The sequence below is a fragment of the Echeneis naucrates genome, chromosome 24, assembly GCF_900963305.1.
Source record: "Echeneis naucrates chromosome 24, fEcheNa1.1, whole genome shotgun sequence".
Lineage (NCBI taxonomy): Eukaryota > Metazoa > Chordata > Actinopteri > Carangiformes > Echeneidae > Echeneis > Echeneis naucrates.
In genome coordinates, this window is record NC_042534.1 from 8,880,403 (window position 1) to 8,899,881 (window position 19,479).

Sequence of the window (19,479 nt, forward strand, 5' to 3'; positions counted from 1 at the left end):
AATGGGTAAGTATGGAAATGATAAAGAAACATTTTTAGAGTTTTTAATTGGGGGGGGGGCAAGATGTAATTTACTAATTCAGCCATTTTCATTCATGTAATTTTAATTTTATATACCTTGTTCACATATACAGAATTAATGAGCTCTGCTGAATATTAAACATGTTTTTCCAGTGTGGTGTGGTCCATGTTCTTTGCCTTTTTATTATTTTTTTTTTTTCCTTTTGGCCAATTCACCTCAAAAGCCAGAAATTGTGTTGTCTGTTGTACTTTGTGATCAAACTATTTTCAATCTTTAAAAAAAATATGTATTATTGCTATACAGTATGGCTGACATAGCAAAATACATATTTCAAATCACTCTGATGCTTTAAAAGAAAACATCAGGAGTCTGTGATGAACTCAGGTGGAATAAACTGCAAACTTCCACATGTCTGAAGACTGGAACTGTGCAGAATCTACTTTAATATCTCATTCAACATACTGCCCAATTAGTTTCAAACAGAACAGTTTGTTCAGCGCGGCGTGAGTGAGTCCACATGGTGGCAGTAACCTCTGTGGCACTTGGCATCTTCTGGTTGGTTCTTATCCACAGTGATGACTTTTGAATTCAGCTGGTATGTCGCTGTCCAGTTTACAGATCACCTTGTAGATTGCTTTCTTCCAGGACGGATCGCGATCTTTGCCCATCGAAATGGCAATGTAAAATTCCCTCAGTGTAATCTCAGAGACCTCAAGGAATCTGTCAGGAACCTGTAAATCCACAGGATTTAAAAAAAAACTGCATTATGCCTCACACACATACTGTTCATACTCAGTATTATAGATGTGTATTGTTATTGACCTTTTCAAACAGACCTGACAAATAAAGGTGAGTAACAAGTCAAAAAGATCATGACTGCTAAGAAAAACATGAAAGCATTTGAAATCACCAACAACACATTTCATGAAGTGTGTACACACTCGTCCATATCTTCTGCTTTTATCACCTTTTCATGTTCTCTTTCCGTAATCTTTCGCCAACCTGTTTCCTGTGGAATTTACTTTGATATTCATTGTCCCCAGAGGACTGCTCGCATGTTAACACTGAACCTGAACCGGTTCCAAATTCTTCAAAACATTGTGATTGTTTGCCTCTGAGTTTATCAGTTCCCGTTAATGACGCTGATGTTTTTGTAATGGGAATTGATTGAATTGGGCCAATGGACACAGTCTATACGACTACTACTCTTGACCTACTTCCTGATCACCATATAGTCGAATGTTTAACTTAAGCTACTGTTGTGCTCCACAGAAGATGAACCCTCATGTTCTTGCTTTAGTTTTTTTCCTTTCTATGGTCTTTGGACAAAATGTGATGTTTTTGATTTGGTTCAAGTTGGGTTTCTTTTCAAACTGCAGGCCAAACAAAAACAAACTCATTTTGGTGAGCGAAATAAATATAACAGACATTTGAGCTTCTTTCTCAGGCTGCTCAATTGTGTATTTCAGTTTAATAGCTTTTCATTTAGTTGCATTGATAAAATGTCAATAATTAAACAAATGCCATCCAACAGCTAACCTTATTTTCAGTATAGCAAGGTAAGATGAGATAAGGTTGCCATGGCAATGTGGTGAGTATTTCCCCTTTATGGGAGATGTGGGCATGTTGCTGTTTTGTCACACATGATGTGTAGCCATGAGAAACCATGGGAAGAATACAAATACAAAATCCAATACGACTTTGATTCCCTCAGCCATGCTCATTTTCTAAAGTGGTTATTACGGAGGTCATTTGAGGGGAAAGGAGCCGGCCTGTGTTTTCATTCCACCTCTCATGTTTGATTTTAGCTGCAGCTCCCTCATGACACGGCATCACTGTTGCTGAGTGTGATCATGAGTCTCATCTGTCCAACCAGGTCACAAAATGAATACTAAAACTCTGTGATGTTTTGCAGAGTGAAAGGGAACATGGGCTGAAATAAAAACTTTACTCACTGCATTTACTCAGCGGACAACCCCATCGTCTGCTGCCTCAATCTCTTGAAGCAAAGACAAAGGGTCAGTGACCCTGGTGTTGGTATAATAGTTGACTAGCCTGTTTACATTTTTTTTTTTATTGATTGTCTTGGTAGATTTATTCATTTTTCTTTACTTCTGCAGCTCTTCGTGTTTCATAATGAAAACCAAATCATATATTGAACCCAAAAGATTTTCACAAGGTGAAAGTAAATAAAGACTGTGTTCTACTTAATGAACAGAAATGTTTTTACTTGCTGCCTCGGGATATTAAAGGCACAGAAGCTAAAAGTAATACACGGAAGCTTGCTGCCACAATGGACTGTGCAGCAGCTCATAATCAAATTGCAATTTTAGGAAAAAATTTTAATGAACTAAAATTACTTCATAATTACTTCTTGGTTTTTTCTTCCCTCCCTTTTCAGATGGTAAATTTGATAAGTAATTAATTGCATCCTTCTGCATTCCTGCTGTACATTGCACCTAAATACTGGGAACACAATCAAAGCCATATCACCCCTGCCAGTTTTCTGCTACACTTACAGACTTCGGCCAGTATGATTGCAAAATAGGCATGTAATTATGTTTTACCTAGGAAAATGTTCTTAATTCTTTTCCATCTGGTTTAACCTATGAAGCACAGTTTATCATTTATCATTCATAAATGTTCAGTGAGGTTTCACAGTACGTCTTTTTGATTGAAAATGCGCAGATTATTATATATATATATACATATATAATTTTTTTTGAAAAGCATCTATAACAATATTTCTGATCCAGTTGCACATCTAAGTATAATTTCTAAATCCAGTCATCAATGATAAGAATGTGCATTGGTTTTAATGCACCCATACTTTACCAACTGTCATCCATTATTGTCAGCCCTCTTGTTACATGATTAAATTAATCATTCAGTTTATGGCAGCATCCTAAAAAAACCTGAGCATTATGGGTGTAAAAGAAAAAGAAAAATAAGACTTTAAGGCAGAACTGTTGGTTTGGATTGAATCGGATTGTACAGACGGACCTGCTTAAGTGGACGCTGACTGTGTCACTATATTAAATATGTGGCAACTCCAACATTCACTTATTAGCATGATCTTCACTGTTGATCCTTCATAAAGATATTGCGGCAAAAAATAAATAAATAATAATAATAATAATAATAATATAATAATAACAATAACAACAACAACAACTTAGTGGGTCATGTTATAAATTGATTAACTGGAACATAAGTGAATTTGTTCCATTGAAAATATAGCCCACCGATGACAAATACATTTTCATGCCCTGTGCATCAACTTGGAATAATGTTTACATGTTAATGATATAAGTTACTTTAAAATGATGGTATGTCTGAACTGTCCCTATAAGGATGAATTATTCAGTATGGCTTCTTGTAAATCCACTGTCTGATTTCTCTTCAAATCTATAACAACTACAAAGAAATACACAGAAAAGCAAATCATGTCATCTGGTACATGATCAAATAATGGGAGTTAAAAATGAGGAGTAAAGATCTACTCGTCACAGAAATAATGAAGATGATTGTATGAATACTTAGTAAAACAATAGTTCCAGGTGAATCTCACCTGGAAGTCGTTGGCTTTGTTGTAGTGCATGTTCAGAGCTCTGAAAAGTTCTGATTCTCTCCCCACAGTCAGACCCCTCACATCAGCCACTCCCTCCATCAAGGCGTGTCGGGCAAACTTCTCCATCTGGATGTAGTAAAACTCCCTGAAGTTACTGAACCACTTGATGAGCTGGGAGGTGATGCAGCGCGTGAACTGAAGATGACAAAGATAAAAAGGTGAGTTAGCTGATGAAATGTGACAATGGTTAAAATAACATGACTGGTTTGTACTTTCATAGACTGTAATTTAAGTAATTGGAAAAAGCGGCTGCTAAACACGTCAAGATATAAAGAAAATATTAGTAAATGATATTTTGCCATGTCATATTTTCATTTTTAGACATTTTCTGTGGAAATTCAATAGTAATTTGTCTTTTTTTTTTTTTACACATCTGTTCACAAATAAAATCTAAAATTGACTGTCTGATTGTTTTTATTCTGCAGGGACAACTGTATTCTTAGTGCATAAAACATGTTTTACTTCTTTTTTTCTTTTTTTAATGCTGCGACCAAGAAAAACACCCCACACCGTCCCCAAGAGCTTAGTGACAGTTTATCAGTCATGTTTTATGAATCAAATCTAAAGGTGTTTTCTCACCTGCACATTGTGGAAGCATGTCTTCAGTACCAGTGAGCTTGGGTAGCGAGTGTAGAAGAACATAAGCTTTGCTTTTTTCAGATGGTTCATGGTCAGACCTTCCTAAAACACACCAGCGTTAAGGAGGAGGCACGCATAAACATCTCACACATTCGTAAATAACACTGACAACCTGACAAATGACACTTGTTGGATTCTTTAAGAAAAATGAACAGATTCACTGAGGACAAGCGTTGTGAGACAGAGGGACACAGAACCTCATCCAGGCAGAAGAGGCGCTACTGCTGGTGGCTAAAGACAGCGGCTTCAGAGCTAGAATAAGGAGGGAAATGTTAGACAACAATGTAAAATACTTGAAGGATACGTTGAGCATGTAGAGGTTGTTCTTCACCAGGCTGTCAGACTCAATCTTGACGTGAGGGAGGCACAGGCTTTCTAAAAGCATTGGACCCACTGACACTGTATGAGTCTGAGAGCTTCTCATGGATCTGGAATTGACCTTCGACCTCACTTTGACTGAATCCCACTGTGTGTCAAACATCTCAAACTTCCCCTGGCTGACCTCAGTGTATCCATCTTGCAAGCATCTCTGGGCATGTTGATGGGAAGTGTCATGAAACTTCGGTGACGGCTGGTCTTCGTGCAGAGTTGAGTCATGGCTGATGGGGACTTGAGGTTTTGGATGATGGTGAGCTCTTGATCTGGTGGGGAGGACAAACTTGTCCAGTCGAGGCTTTTGTACAACCAGAGACAAAGCTTCGGTTTGAACATCTGGGACTTGCCCCTCTGTGTTGCCACAACACGAATGTCTTATTTTTTTGTCATTGCACACTGATGACTGAAGGGGCACATCAGTCTCTCCGTTCCCCTGGTTGTTCAGTGACGCCTGTAGAAGTGGCATGCTTTTAAAGACGGAGTCAACACTCCGACTGACAGCTCTGGTCAGTTCATACTTCAAGACATCTGCCATCAGCTTAATTCTCTCAGGTTTGGATTGGAAGTAATTCATCAGTTTCACCTTTTTCCAGCCTTGATATTTTCGTCTTGAGCTGCTCTCAAATTCACCACATGAATCCCTAAGAGCGTCTCTTGGAGATGTATCAGGGGAGTCATTCCAGGTGGGATATTTTTCCTTCTTACTGCGGTCTATGCTTTCAGTTACCTCATCCACACGGGTAAACTTTGCTCTGAGCTGTTGGAGGTGTTGCTGCTGACTCTCAACCTGGTTGCTTGTTGTCTGGTCTTGACTCAGGCTGTCACATCTGCTTCTTTCCAAAGGATCCTGATGTGAAGGTATTTCTCCTGTCCTCTCATTTTGTTGCGTGCACTCCATCTTCTCATGCTGATTCACCATCATATCCATGCAGTGTGTGCCAGGAGAGCTGGTCATGCCTTTGATGATATTCTCTACTCTGGCACGCTTTGCTTGATGGCCACTGTTTAGGCTCCAGTCAAGATGAGCAAAAGAACTGGATTCAGGTGACAGGTGTCGTCTTGTGCCGTTGAGCTCCTTCTGGCTGGAACAGACCACGCCTGACCCAGCTTCATCGCTGCTGTAATAGTGTCCCTCCTGTAGTATTTTCATGCTCAGTTTGTTGCCTTCGTTAACAGTCACAGAAACACTTGGTACATTGGAGTTTGATGGCAGCGGGTCAGGTTCAAAAGAGGACAGACAGTTTACTGTGCAGCGGTCAAGGCAAATGTTGCTGGTGGAAGACAAACTTTTGTTCCAGACACTTGAATTCATTCTTTCTGTGTTAAAAAAAATGTGAAAGAAAACATCTACATAACTCTACAAAACAAGTGATATGAGAAATTAGAAACAACTAGAAAATGTCCCACAAAAAAAGGTCAATTCACTTTTTTTACAAGGAGCATTTTTTTTTCACAATGTGTAAGAAACAACAAAGAAACATATCATACGCTCTCTTTGCTAGAAAAAAAATTATAGAAAAAATTATTTACACATATTATCTTTTTGTGTTTGTGTTAACTGAGCATTTGATGTTCCAATTTTTACACACACACAAAATCCAAGCAAGTGAAGTTGTGTCTCCCATCAGCTTGATGTATCAGGACTATTTTGAATTGAATTAGATGGACTAAAATCCAGAGGTTAAATCGTGACTTCTGAGAGCAAACATAAAATGTAGCTGAGAAATGAGAGGAACTGTTGGACGGCCTACCTGTTGCCCGTCGGACCGGACCGGAGGAGGAGCAGGTCTGGAGCCTGCTCGGGGAGAGCTCACTCATATTTGTACCGGTCCGGAGGCCAGGAGGTGTGGTCTACCGGGACCGACCCCGTCTGCCGTGCAAGAACTATGAATAAATATCACCAGGATGACATCTGAAGCCCGCTGTTAAAGTTTACATTCCCAATGAAACCCATCATTTTGTGTAGTTGTACCTGTTGTATCATTTATTTAAAACATGTATCATAGCGTTCTCCCAGATTCCACAATGGTACAGTCTTATTATTGGTAAGTATGTTTTTATTTTAATATCACGTATAAACAATACCAAAAACAGAGTTGTTTCTTTCTGTAATGTCACCGTTTCTTCTGCTATACTTGGTGGTGTACATGATGTGGTTATTCTCGGTCTCAGCTCCGAGGGGCCGCTGCCCCTCCACCCCTCCAGCCGGCCGGAGTGGTTGCTCCCAGCGGGTCCAGCCGCCGGACGCCGCTCCCTCCAGACAGCCGCCACCTTGCGCCATGTTGTCCCGGTCCCGGACTGTGTACCGGACCCTGGGCCGGTCCCTGTCGACGCTGACCCAGGTAGGTCCAGACCGTGTTACCCTCGGGCCGTCAGCCGGTAAACAGGAGCCGACACAGGCGACCGTTTACCGGCTGACAGCGGGCATGAGCTAGTAGTGAAGCCGGGCCTCGACCACCAAGGACGGTTACTGCCGGCTTCAGGAGCAGCTCGGCTCAGACAACGAGCCGACAACACTTCCCCTAAAAGATCTAACAATCAAGGTCTGATTTTATTTCAACAAAGCTGGAAAAACGCACCCAAAGCTAACAGCAGCCGGCAGTCTTGCTAGCTTACAAGCTAAAGCAGCCCGTTAGCTGTAATGGTTGTTTCCAGGGTTTCTCCAAATGACTCGGCTCGGCCCGGCCCGGCTCGGCTCGGATAAGTCCAGACTTTATTCTCTTCGTAGGTTATGTGTGATTATGGTGACCTGACAGAAATAGTCCATGTTATATCAGACATGTGGGATGTTCCTGGACAGGTACTGAAACATGATCTGCTCTTCCTGCCGGTGTCAGTGCTGTCAGCTGACTTTGGATCAGTTGTTGGTTTATTGAATCCACATGATTAAAACTGACAGTCTATGCAAAAGATTTTTGGACCAAATGATCTGGAGTTTTGACTGAGGAAGGTTATTGGGGAGAACATCTATTTACCAGCGCTTCACCAGCCTTTATTATTACCCTGATGGTGTGAACAAGTGGTATTATGGATGATGTTCCTGTATCTTACAGTGTTTAGGTTAGAAACACAAGTAGCTCTAATGTAGAAACAACAGTGGACGAGCACCCAGAGGTCCAGCCCTCAAAATACTTTCACATATGAGTCATCACATACGGTAACACAGGACTGTAACACAAAGCTAAAGCTGCAAAGGGTCTCGCCTAAGTTACTGAATGTACAACTTTTTCTGTGTGAATTGGAGAATCTGCTCTACTGATGTGTCGTGTTAGTGGAGGTGTTACAAACGGTGGGACCACATCTAAGTAGACATCCTTTGAACTGCATTTTCAGGATATGCATATGTTTTCTTAGCATCTGCATGGCCTGTGTTATTGTTGGACCTCTTTAGTAGATTTACAAACAACAACAACAACCTTAACGCAGCAGATTAACCTCAATGGTCAGGTGAAGAGAGAAGGAAGCTGATGGTGTGATGTTCAACTGTGATTGAATACTTCAACTGATTTATTTATATTTATTTTTTATTTTTTTTTCTTTCTTGTGTGTCTGTTCAGGCCAACAATGTGCTGGTCCGTCAAAGCGTATCAGGTAAGTACAGCCGTGCTTTGAGATCCTCTGCTGTAATATAACTTCCAAGATATCTCTATATTCTGTTGCTTATGAAAAAAACAAGCTTCCTGAGTGTGGCATCCCAGTTGAATGGCTGAGATGCCTGAGCAGCTCACAAGTGGTTACTTGTAGCTTTCAGTGACCTCTCACTCATATCTAATGGTAGAGGCTTGGTAGAAACCACTGATACTGGTCTTGTTGATTTTTTTTTTGATTTTTTTTTTCCTCTCCTCATTTCTCTTTTCTTTTTTTCACCTTTAAGGCCTTTCAGTCTGCAGTCGACTAGTTTACAGGAGTTCTCAACCGTGAGTGTTCTTTCCTGTTTTGATTTTTGTCTAGTATAACCTGTGACTGTGATGAAGATCAGTGACATATTTTATTTCCATATTTTAGATTTGTTCATAGACCATAAACTGAACTTTACATTTGCATCTCCACATTATAATGTGTGTTTTTTAGTACTGCAAAAAACCTCAATGAATTTGTTTCAAAGTAAGCATTTGCTGTTTCTTTGTTTGTGTAACTGTAGATTCATATATATTATTTGCAATAATTATAAGGTCTCATGGGCTCAATAGTAAAATATCACATGTTAAATTCTATCATCCAGAGATTTAATTAATACTTTGTTTTTCGACATTTAGATGTGAATATCCATCATCAGCAAATGTCTTCCACTTCAGATATTTCAAGACATCTGCTGTTCACAGTATGTACTGCAATAGCTCTCAAAATTTTGTCTTAAACTCAACCCTGCTTTGTCTGGAACTTGAAGTCACAGTTGTTTTTGTCTCCGTGCAGGGGATGAAGTTGTTACAGTCAAAACTCCTGCATTTGCAGAATCCGTTACAGAGGGAGACGTGAGGTGGGAGAAAGGTTGGTGTTTTTCCGCATGTGTTGGCTAAAATACTGTCACTATTTCACAGGTGTGTTACCCTGCTACACCAGTCATCAGTGGAGTAGTCACGTTTGCACACATGAAAAACATGCTGCATTGTTTTTGTTGTAGCTGTGGGTGACTCTGTGACAGAAGATGAGGTGGTGTGTGAAATTGAGACTGACAAGGTATGAAAAAGAAAATGTCAACCTTAAAATGATTATTTATTTATTTATTTATTTATTTTTTACTTAAATAGAACATGAAAAACACATACTTGTTTTATCACTTCCAGACGTCGGTACAAGTTCCTGCTCCAGCAGCCGGTGTAATTGAGGAACTGCTGGTGCCTGACGGAGGGAAGGTAGAGGGAGGAACACCACTCTTCAAACTCCGGAAAGGAGGTGAGCACATCATTTATCATTTTATCACTCATAATCATCTAAAAGAGCTGGTGGCAGTTTATCTTTCAGTGTCAGTCAGTAGCACCTTGATCTAAACAGAACTTTCTTTGACAGTTTATCATCAGAGGAGAATGTGCTGTATTTTACTGCTGTATTTCAGCAGATTGTCTGTCGAATGGACATTTTATTCAGAATGCAGTTTAACTCAATGCAGTACGTTGGTCGAGAAACACAGATGTGACATTGAAATCTGTGTTTTAGTTGAGCACTATATGGTGGATCAAAGAAATTAAATGGCTAAAGAAGTGAACATATAAAACAGCAACAATGATAAGTGAATATATACAGTATTTAGTCATTAGACCCACCCAGACATAACTTTTTTCGTCTCTCCTCAGCTGTCGCTGCTAAAGCTGCTCCTTCCCCAGCTGCAGAGGAACCAGCTGCAGCAGCTGCTCCTCCTCCACCTCCTCTACCTCCTCCAGCTTCAACCCCCACAGCCATGCCTACAGTGCCACCACAGACTGCCCCAGCCAAACCTGGTGTGTTTTCTTCGCTGGCATATAAATCTACAGATAATCTATCTATGTTTATGTTCTGTGTATATATATATATATATCCTAGTAAGCCACTGGGAACTATCTTCCCTGCTTCTGTCTGCAGTTTCTGCCGTCAAGCCCACAGCTGCAGCTCCTGCACCAGCTCTTCCAACAACAGGAGGCAGAGGAGAAAACAGGGTAACGCACATAATAAGCAATGGCATTCTTTCCATGGCGTTCCAACAATGTAAACAGACCTTGTTGTTCTCCTGCTGACCAGGTGAAGATGAACCGTATGAGGCTGAGGATCGCTCAGAGGCTGAAAGAGGCTCAGAATACCTGCGCCATGCTGACCACCTTCAACGAGGTGGACATGAGGTGAGACTTAAAGATGACTTCAAGATTCCTCATTACATTTATGTCAATCAGTGTTGCAGGCAAAATACATGCAAAACACCCTGAACTACATTTCATAGACGTTTACACACCACTGTTAAATGTGATTATCAGAATCTTGATGAAGATGATTCCTCACCCAAAAAATTGTGTACAATTTTTATTGTCAATTTTGCCTCAGCAACATTCAGCATATGAGGACAATCCATAAGGATGCTTTCTTGAAGAAGCACAACATCAAACTGGGTTTTATGTCAGCTTTTGTGAAGGCGGCAGCACACGCCCTGAACGACCAACCTGCTGTGAATGCAGGTAAAGCAAGACAGACTTTCTTCTGATGAAAATTGAACCTGTTTAAAGTATACACAGTAAAGCCAAATATTATTGTGATGATTTTTGTTTCTTAAACAAAACCTGTTAAATCATTTTGAAAATATTTTTACCGCAGTTATTGATGATACAACCAAAGAGATCATCTACAGGGACTATGTGGACATCAGTGTTGCTGTGGCAACTCCAAAGGTACAACTTTTAACTCTATAAATCTTAACATATTTGTGTTAAAAAAAAAAAAAAAAAAGAAAGAAAGAAAACCTTTAAATGCTGAGTAACTCTGAATCTGAATGACATCTTTCTTTAGGGGCTCGTTGTACCAGTGATCCGTAATGTTGAGAACATGAACTTCACTGACATTGAGAAAGCTATTAATGTCCTGGGAGAAAAGGTAAAGCTTTGTACTGTCAATGTGCATCCTAGCATTATAATATTCTTTTTAAACCTTTTGGCACTGCTGCGCTAAAAAACCCACTATCTATTCACTTTTATCAAAAAAAAAAAAAATAGACGGTTTAAATGTGCTGTGCACTCACAGGCTCGGAAAAATGAGCTTGCGGTTGAAGACATGGATGGAGGCACTTTCACCATCAGCAATGGTGGTGTGTTTGGTTCTTTGTTCGGTACACCTATCATCAACCCGCCCCAATCTGCGATCCTGGGCATGCATGGCATCTTCGACCGACCTGTGGCCATTAATGGGAAGGTGAGAATTATGTGTCTATAACTAAACCTGTTGTATGACTATTAAAACTGTGAAGAGTTAACAGCTAAGTGACATAAGCTGAGGTATGAGCATAAATCTCGTGTAAGAAGAATTACATCAGCTTGTGCTCTGTGCTCCGGCAGGTTGAGATCCGGCCCATGATGTATGTGGCACTGACATACGACCATCGGCTGGTCGATGGCAGGGAAGCGGTCACTTTCTTACGCAAGATAAAAGCTGTGGTGGAAGATCCACGGGTTCTGCTTCTGGACATGTGACGTGTCTGTATGTTATAGCTGCATAAAATTAACTCCCCATCACAAAACAAGTCGCACAACCCCACATACACAACTGTTGTTGTCTTTGTTCTTGTTAAAATCATCCTGACAGGAATTGTTTGGCTATATTTGTATTTACCAAAGAGACAACTCACATTCACAGTACTGGAAAAAGTCACATATGGGTGTTTTGTAACAGCCATGTGCACTTCAGATGAACATGAGTCAGTAGATAAACACTTGATATGCCCTTGTCACGGTAATCATGACATATGAATGGCTTCTCCAGACAACAATTGGCTGCAAGACTTTCTGCCCTGCTTGTTAGTTGGAGCTTCTAAGCCACTTTTTCCACAGCGGGTCCAAGCAGAGCTCTGTCTCATTATTTCAAGATGTTTGAATGTTAACACAACCAAGAGATTTCTGTGGCTTCCTGCTGGTCATTGTTACTGGCTACAGTCTGGAAAATGAGGCTCACCAAACAGGAAAGCAGGTCTTTATATGGAACATGTCTGTGTCAGTGCCATGACTATAAATCAACGTCGACAGTACAGTTACAAATTGTACAAATCACCAAGCAGACACTTAGTAGAAACATTTTGTATGTTGTTTCTTTCATGGTCAATATGTTTGGAGGAAGGTTCAAAACGCACAATTTGGCAGCAGCTTTTTATGTTAGGCTCCATTGTTACATTTTCATGATATTATACTATACAGTATATATAAATAATACTTGTATCTATTTTGAGAAACAATTTTAAACATTAAACACCTCAAAGGTTTATCCACTGAAATTTGTCTTCCACATTTCCTTCAGAAACCATGTACATGCTGCATGTTTTGGATTACTGTTGATCCCAACAATTCTCTCCCTGAAATTACTCCATCTGAATTTACTAATCCATTAGTTTGTAACTAATTTTAAGTTACTGTTAAATAAGTTTAAAGCAAAACTACCCAAATGTCCTGGTTGTATAAAGATAGATTTTAGAACCGTAAATTAATTCCCTTTGGCTATTCAAAGAGGGCAAGGTGTCACATTGGTCTCTGGGAGCCTGTGATTTAAATTTTTATCTCTGAGCATTGATCTTGCATTGATCAGTTGATAAAGTGATTGATTGTCAGAACAATTGATTGATGGAACTAGTATTTATTTGCAGGCAATGATAATGATAATGTCTACGCCGCACCAGAGAAAATGTTCACTGCACATTTCACCTGAGTTTCATTTGGTGAAAACAGAGAAAAAGAACTTTGAAATCTCTTTCACACAAAATAAAAGCGCTGGTTTGAGGCAGGGAGCGTCTTCATAGTCAATCTTGACCAGAGCATTTAATCTCGTGCCAAATCTATTTTCCTCCTAAACTCTCTGCTGCAGATGAATTCTGTTCCAGAGACTGATCTTCAAAGCCTCATTAGCCAGCCCACCGCTCGGCTCTTGAGGAGCTCTGAATAATGGAATTATCTCTGACAAAGTCTTAAGGGTTGCTTGGCCCCGTCTCCCTCTTCACAAACACAGACTCAAGTGTGTGCAGCTGTGTGTGATACCCCTTCAGCATTTCTGTTTACTTTAATAATCACAAGAGACAATTGATCCTAATGTTCGTCTTTGTTTCTTTGCCAGCACCTATACAAATGTCTGAGCAACACTGTTTGGAGGAAAAACACAATTCATTATGAGAACACAAAAAACCCAAACATTAGATTAACATGAGAATACTAGAGGTCCTAATGGACCTGAATACAGCAAACAATGATACAAGGGTTCCTTTAATTTAATTATTTACTTTTATTACAGCTCAAGATTCCATTAGCGCTTTCGAAATCATGTTAATTAGCCGTGTGAGCCAGTGGGTGCATAGATATCTGAAGGGTTTGTTGGCAGCTTTGTGTTTTCGTCTTCAAATTTGGCCAAATCAGTGAATTTCCAATTGGACTGCTCAATAAGATGTGGTTTTTAAGTCTTTGTGTCCATTCACATGAAAGATGGCCCATTAGAAATTGGCAGCTAGCTGCTGCCACATCAGAGAGATGAATTTACCTAAATTATTCTGTTGTTTTTTATTTATTTATTTAAAATGTTTTAAATAAGCTAATTATATCAATAATAATAAGAAGAAGAAGAATTGTATTTTAGTGTGGTTGGAATAACTGTATTTGTACTTCGGTCTTCAAACACTTTTGCTTTAAAATAGTTGAGTACATAAAGCACTCTTTATCTAGCTGAACATGACCACACATTGTCAAATGCAAAGCTCTTGTTTGGAATAACTTAAAACTGTGTTCTAGCTTGAGATGTATTTCTCTGTGTACACATCCCTGATACATGTTTACAGGGACAAACTGTTTGATAGAAGCTAAACGGCTAAATCAATGCGCGAATGCTCCCTCTCCCCATTGCCGATCCACATATTGACAAAAACATGATATAGCTCCATTAGTTCCATCTCAACAACTCAAGCACCATTTCTGCCTCCATGACTGATTTGACACATTACCAGTGGTTATGAGAACATGAGCAATGGTTGCAGAAGGCTTCCATATCGTTATTGCAGCGTCACCCCGATCAGAATCGGAAATGCATTATAGTTTAGGTGCATAATAATTTCTAATTTTATAACTAATATTAACACTCTGGAAATTTGAGTGGTTTTCACTAAATACAATAGAGCTTCAACACAAATAGATGTTCAGGAATATGTCAGGCCTGTAACACTAAAATAAGGTAGGGTAATCTGGTGAGCAAATTAAAAAATAAATATATAATATAATATTAATATAATATAAATATTAATAATATATATATATATATATTAAACATCATTTCTTCATAGTTGTTTACGTACATATCAGTTACACACAAGGAATAAAATGGAAAAGGCACCAAGTGATTGTAACACATCTCCTACACCAGAGGGTGTAGTTACTACTTTGGCGCTGCTAATGAAACAGTTTTGCTTCAGACACATGATCAGACAAGCACTTGGATATATTTTACCGCTAATTAGGCTTCTATTATTATGCTTCATCCATATATTGTTTTATAAAATGCTCCTCCAAAAGGCGAAAATATGAAGTGATTGAAATAATTGAAACAGGATTTTGGTTTGAAAAGGCCGAGCCTGTCCTGATGTCCCACAACAATATTTGTTCAGCTGCCTACACAAGATACACAGGTGAGACGTGTGATGTCATTGTCTCCTCTGTGGTAGTGCTGCAGCCACCTGACTGAAACAGATTGCACTGTTGGATATCACACCTTGAGACAATTCATCAGCGCACCCTTAATAATCCCACTCTGTGGGGCCTGCATAAGTAATGCTGCACATGCATATTCATAGTTGTGTTGTTTCAGGCCGTTTCATTCAAAGCTAACCAATGTGGCAAAACAACTAGCTTGCATCTGGCCCTATTCTTTCTCTCCTCTCGGTCCTTTGATATGGATGCCAGCTCTCTTTTTCTTCTTCCTCTTGTTCTGTTGTCATACCAGAAGATTATTTTTGGATGGGGAGAATGAGGCTGTGGACCCCGTGGCCCAGGCACAGACACAGCTGGCGGTGTTGAGGTGGGTGCAGCTGGTTGGTGTCGCAGGTTCACGCTGGGCAAAAATGGGCTGAGCTAAGAACTACAGTGGGAGAAGGGGGGGGGGGGCACTGACGTCACAGGAAGCAGCCATTATGGTACACCTGCCACACCAGTGTGTTTGTGATGTCATCCTCCTCTAAGTGCTGCTATGTTTTGTAAAATTGCAATTTGAGCTGATAAGTATGAAGTGCGTTCTGGTTTGCAAAGTGAAGACCAACGTTAAGAACTTGCTTCCACTTTTATTCGAAGATGTCTTGTGCGTTTTCCCTTTTCCCAGATCCTGCTTGGCTGGATTTATGACAGCTCAGCAAACTGTCTGCAACAAAGAGGCACATTCATCACAACCTCTGAAAATGTTTTTCAGTGATTTGAGTGGAAAGCATCATACGTCCACCAGCTCTCAGACTAACCTGTAGGTTATCTTGGCTGTGCACTTTTTGTCAAATTTCTTGACTAGCCAGTTAAGCTGACGCTGATCCAGAGGTACATTAGCAGCCTGAAAGCAGAATAACTTTATTTACTTCCTCACAAGCAATAACTGAATACTCTCATTTAAACTATGGTCCGTATTAAATTGGCTCTTTTAGGGAGTGTTGTGAGAAATGGTTTGACCTTTACAGCCCTCCTGAAGGCAGCGGTGGAAACTTCCATTGTTCCTTCTTTGTCCAAACGCGAGAAGAAATCCATGATGCTTTCATTTTGCTCTTTGAGGAATTTCTATGGAAGAATTGAAATCATGTTTACATTTTGGAGACATTTCAGTTTATTTTCATGAAGATGCAGGAAAAAAGTATCAGTCAAAGAAAATGGACAAATGGTAAGAGGTCATCAATGTCTGTATGTATACATTTAGATACCAGGCATCATTTTTGTATGATCTTAAGAACTAACATTTGTTCATGTCCACATGACCCAAGTTTCTCTCTTCCAGAGAACTGACCTGAAAGATCTGGAGGGCAGATAAGTTCCTGGTGACGGAGTTCATGACGCTGTAGCAAACATCCATAGCAGGAGACCTCTGACGTAGTTCTTCCAGCAGCTCCACGAAGGCCTCGCACACAAACACTTTCTGCACTCATATATTTGGCCCAGCAGTTACATTTACACTGTTGATATGCTGATGTAAAATCGTTTTTACTTCACCTACAGAAATATCAATCGCTTCCACTGCAGATTTTGTGTTGTTAGTAACTGTTTGGAGCAGCATCAGAGCGCCAACTTCTGTCATCGGGTTTTGGGAAAGCTGGACAAGACACACACACACACACACACACACACACACACTAAAATTTAATCAAGGTGCAGCTACAAAAAAAAGTTTGAAATGGTCACAATAGTGGCAGTCATGACCCAACATGCCAGTTCTCCAGGATTCACCCTTTCGTCCACCCACCTTGAGGACCCTGAGTGTGTCGTTGGTAGCCAGACCGTGACAGAGCAGTGTCACACCCTCATCATGTATACGGTTATGGCTGAGGTCCAGCAGCTCCAGTGTGTTGTTCTGTTTCAGTGCCTGGCCCAGTGACTGCGCCTCAACACGGCTGAGGCCATTCCCTGACAGATGGAGCTCCTTCAGAGTGGAGTTCACCTGAGGTAAGAAGAACAGCGTGACACACAGATAAGTTGGGATACAGATAAATACAGTCTGGAGGCCTGGGTGTGTTGTTTGTCACCTTCAGGCCAGCACTCAAAGTCACAGCACTCTTCATACGAATGCAATTCCAGTTCAGATTCAGGACCTCAACACCGACATTTGTGGCTTTGAAAAAGATAAAACAAAATTAAAGTCAAATGAAAATAAATGTTTTCTGAGAAATCAGAGTGGGCACAAATAAAAACTTTTAAGTTTTCAGCAACACAAAAAGAGACTTGACTGTTTAAAAATTATGGTTTTTATTTTTGCTTATTCTAATTATGTTTTTCCAAAAAGGAAAAATCGAAACTTCAGTTAGTCTTTCTTGTGTAATATTTGTACATTCGCATCAGCTCCAATTAAATGTAAGGATTTAGTATCTGTAGACTTCCTGGAAAACCAGCACTCCTGTACCTAACACGTCACCAAGTTCTCCTGTATCACAAAACTTGTTGTGACTGAGGTCCAGTTCTTTGATCACATAGTCTCCCTGTAAGATAAGACAAGAAGCTGTTTGTGCAACATTTAGTTATGATGGTTGGTTGATGTGTAATGTGAATAGGTGTCTGGGTTTTCATGTCGTCATTCACCACACCCATCTAATAAACAGAACTTAAGACTGACCTTTAAAGCATCAGCAAAGTATTTAGCAGTAGAGTCATCAAAATGATTTCCTATGGGAATGAAAAGGTGATGTTCAGATGTGCTCACAAAAATGCACATATAACTTTTTTTTTTTTTTTTTTGAGTGAGTGAGTGAGCACCTGCAAGCTTGATGGATTTAATGTAATAATTGTCTGACAGCATTTTGGAAACAGCTACTGCTCCTTCAAGCTGCAGCTGGTTGTTGGACAGATTCTGCGACAGGAGAACGGAGTAATCTGAATACAGTTAGTTTGATAGACACCTTTGCTCTTACAGGTAAATTATATTCTGGAGACGACTATCTCTCTAACCAGCTGGTAATTATGGGCAGGTTTTCGGATCTGGCGTGAAACCTTTAGAACAGTTACCAGACTCTGAATAGTGATGTTGGTTTGAAGCATCTCCATCAGATAGCGAGCCCCCTGTGCCTTTAGTAAGCAATCCTCCATCTCAAGGTTTGTGATGTTCTGGTTTTCCTAAACAAAGAAAACAAACAAACAAACAAAAAAAGATTCACTTACAGGAAACATATTTTGTGGATTAAATGATGGAGGGTCCCTACTTGCAACGCTATAGCCAGAGCTTTGGCTCCCAAGGGTCCGACAGCATAGTGGTTAAGGGTGAAGGTGGCTTCATCCATGTGACGGAGGAAGGAAGAAATGGGAGGGGTGCCTATCTGCTGACAGGCCTGCAGATATACCTCTGCACAGGACACTTTCTGTTTCCTATCTGAGCCGTCTGAGAGGAAGTGGGACAGAAGTTGCAGAGACGGGCGTCACTTTTGTTATACCACAAAGAGTCATTTCTAATGTTTCACAGTCAAACCAACTACAGTATGAAAGTGAAACCACTTGTTAGTTATTTAGCTGTGTGTGTGTGTGTGTGTGTGTGTGTGTGTGTGTGTGTGTGTGTGTGTGTGTGTGTGTGTGTGTGTGTGTGTGTGTGTGTGTGTGTGTGTGTGTGTGTGTGTCAGTCACATTGCTGTCACTCCTCAGTTATATGTAGCAATAATTCTAATGACTACACATCAGAAAAACAGCATAATCTATCCAAACAACAGGTGGGCAGAAACATCTCAGCTTTCCAAAATCAATAATAATCTGGAGATCTTAGGAACCTGAAATCAATGTGCTTTGAAACTGTTTAGGACCTTTAGATACCTGAGAGAGGAGCTGAGGGGACATGGTCTCTAACCTACCGTCTGTTTCCAGGTCAGTGTCCCACTCAGCACCACTGTCCTCCTGCTGATGGACAGGCTGAATGTCCTCCTGCTGATGATGGACAGACTGACTGTCCTCCTGCTGATGGACAGGCTGAATGTCCTCCTGCTGATGATGGACAGACTGACTGTCCTCCTCCTCCATCGGACTGCAGTGACCTGAGGCCTCGGACAGGAGACAGGTGAGTCCTTTGTGCTGGACAGAGAGGAGACCGTTAAACCGACCTGACGTCCATTTAAAGGACGACTTTAAACCGGACCGGAATAAAACTCAGTTCAGTTAGTATTTAAAAAAAACCAAACATTATAACCTGTCTCTGGTGTCCAAAGTGAAAAAGGATCAGCTACCTGAGCGACTAAATCCACCACAGAGGTAAACCGGGTTTTTAAAAATGGCCCTTAACGGTTTCTCCTCAACAGGAACACCCGGTTAGTGAAGAGACAACAAGCTAAAAACGACGGGAGAAGTTAAAAACAGCTTTACATGAAGCTGTGGGGTTTTTTCTGGCATCATAAATCCTGACAAAATGAACCGAAATATCAGATCCGGTAAATAACGCAGTTCGTTGTGATGACCACTAGGTGG

General features: G+C 40.3%; 2 protein-coding genes across 2 annotated transcripts; one reads left to right on the forward strand and one right to left on the reverse strand.

The window, feature by feature from the left end:
* Positions 1-349: 349 nt before the first annotated feature.
* On the reverse strand, positions 350-4,657 carry LOC115037499 (prospero homeobox protein 1-like). Its single transcript, XM_029496086.1, has 4 exons — positions 4,596-4,657; positions 4,232-4,329; positions 3,593-3,787; positions 350-752 (listed from the first exon to the last, which is right to left on the reverse strand). The coding sequence occupies exons 2-4, from the start codon at positions 4,319-4,321 to the stop codon at positions 585-587; spliced, it is 453 nt and encodes a 150-aa protein (XP_029351946.1). The 5' UTR covers positions 4,322-4,329; positions 4,596-4,657; the 3' UTR covers positions 350-584.
* Positions 4,658-6,857: 2,200 nt separating this feature from the next.
* Positions 6,858-12,605, forward strand: LOC115037781 (dihydrolipoyllysine-residue succinyltransferase component of 2-oxoglutarate dehydrogenase complex, mitochondrial-like). The gene is made up of 15 exons (XM_029496506.1): positions 6,858-7,008; positions 8,224-8,257; positions 8,541-8,583; positions 8,923-8,987; positions 9,080-9,154; positions 9,288-9,343; positions 9,451-9,559; positions 9,958-10,101; positions 10,223-10,296; positions 10,379-10,476; positions 10,676-10,806; positions 10,943-11,016; positions 11,135-11,218; positions 11,366-11,533; positions 11,677-12,605. The coding sequence occupies exons 1-15, from the start codon at positions 6,946-6,948 to the stop codon at positions 11,809-11,811; spliced, it is 1,353 nt and encodes a 450-aa protein (XP_029352366.1). The 5' UTR covers positions 6,858-6,945; the 3' UTR covers positions 11,812-12,605.
* Positions 12,606-19,479: the final 6,874 nt, after the last annotated feature.

Coding starts and splice junctions, on each gene's coding strand:
- LOC115037499 (XM_029496086.1), bottom strand. CDS start 4,321: ATGAACCATCTGAAAAAAGCAAAGCTTATGTTCTTCTACACTCGCTAC. Junction 3,788..4,231: donor CATGCTTCCACAATGTGCAG/GTGAGAAAACAC, acceptor TGTCATCTTCAG/TTCACGCGCTGCATCACCTC. Junction 753..3,592: donor ACAAAGCCAACGACTTCCAG/GTGAGATTCACC, acceptor GTGGATTTACAG/GTTCCTGACAGATTCCTTGA.
- LOC115037781 (XM_029496506.1), top strand. CDS start 6,946: ATGTTGTCCCGGTCCCGGACTGTGTACCGGACCCTGGGCCGGTCCCTG. Junction 7,009..8,223: donor CCCTGTCGACGCTGACCCAG/GTAGGTCCAGAC, acceptor GTGTCTGTTCAG/GCCAACAATGTGCTGGTCCG. Junction 8,988..9,079: donor CAAGACATCTGCTGTTCACA/GTATGTACTGCA, acceptor GTCTCCGTGCAG/GGGATGAAGTTGTTACAGTC.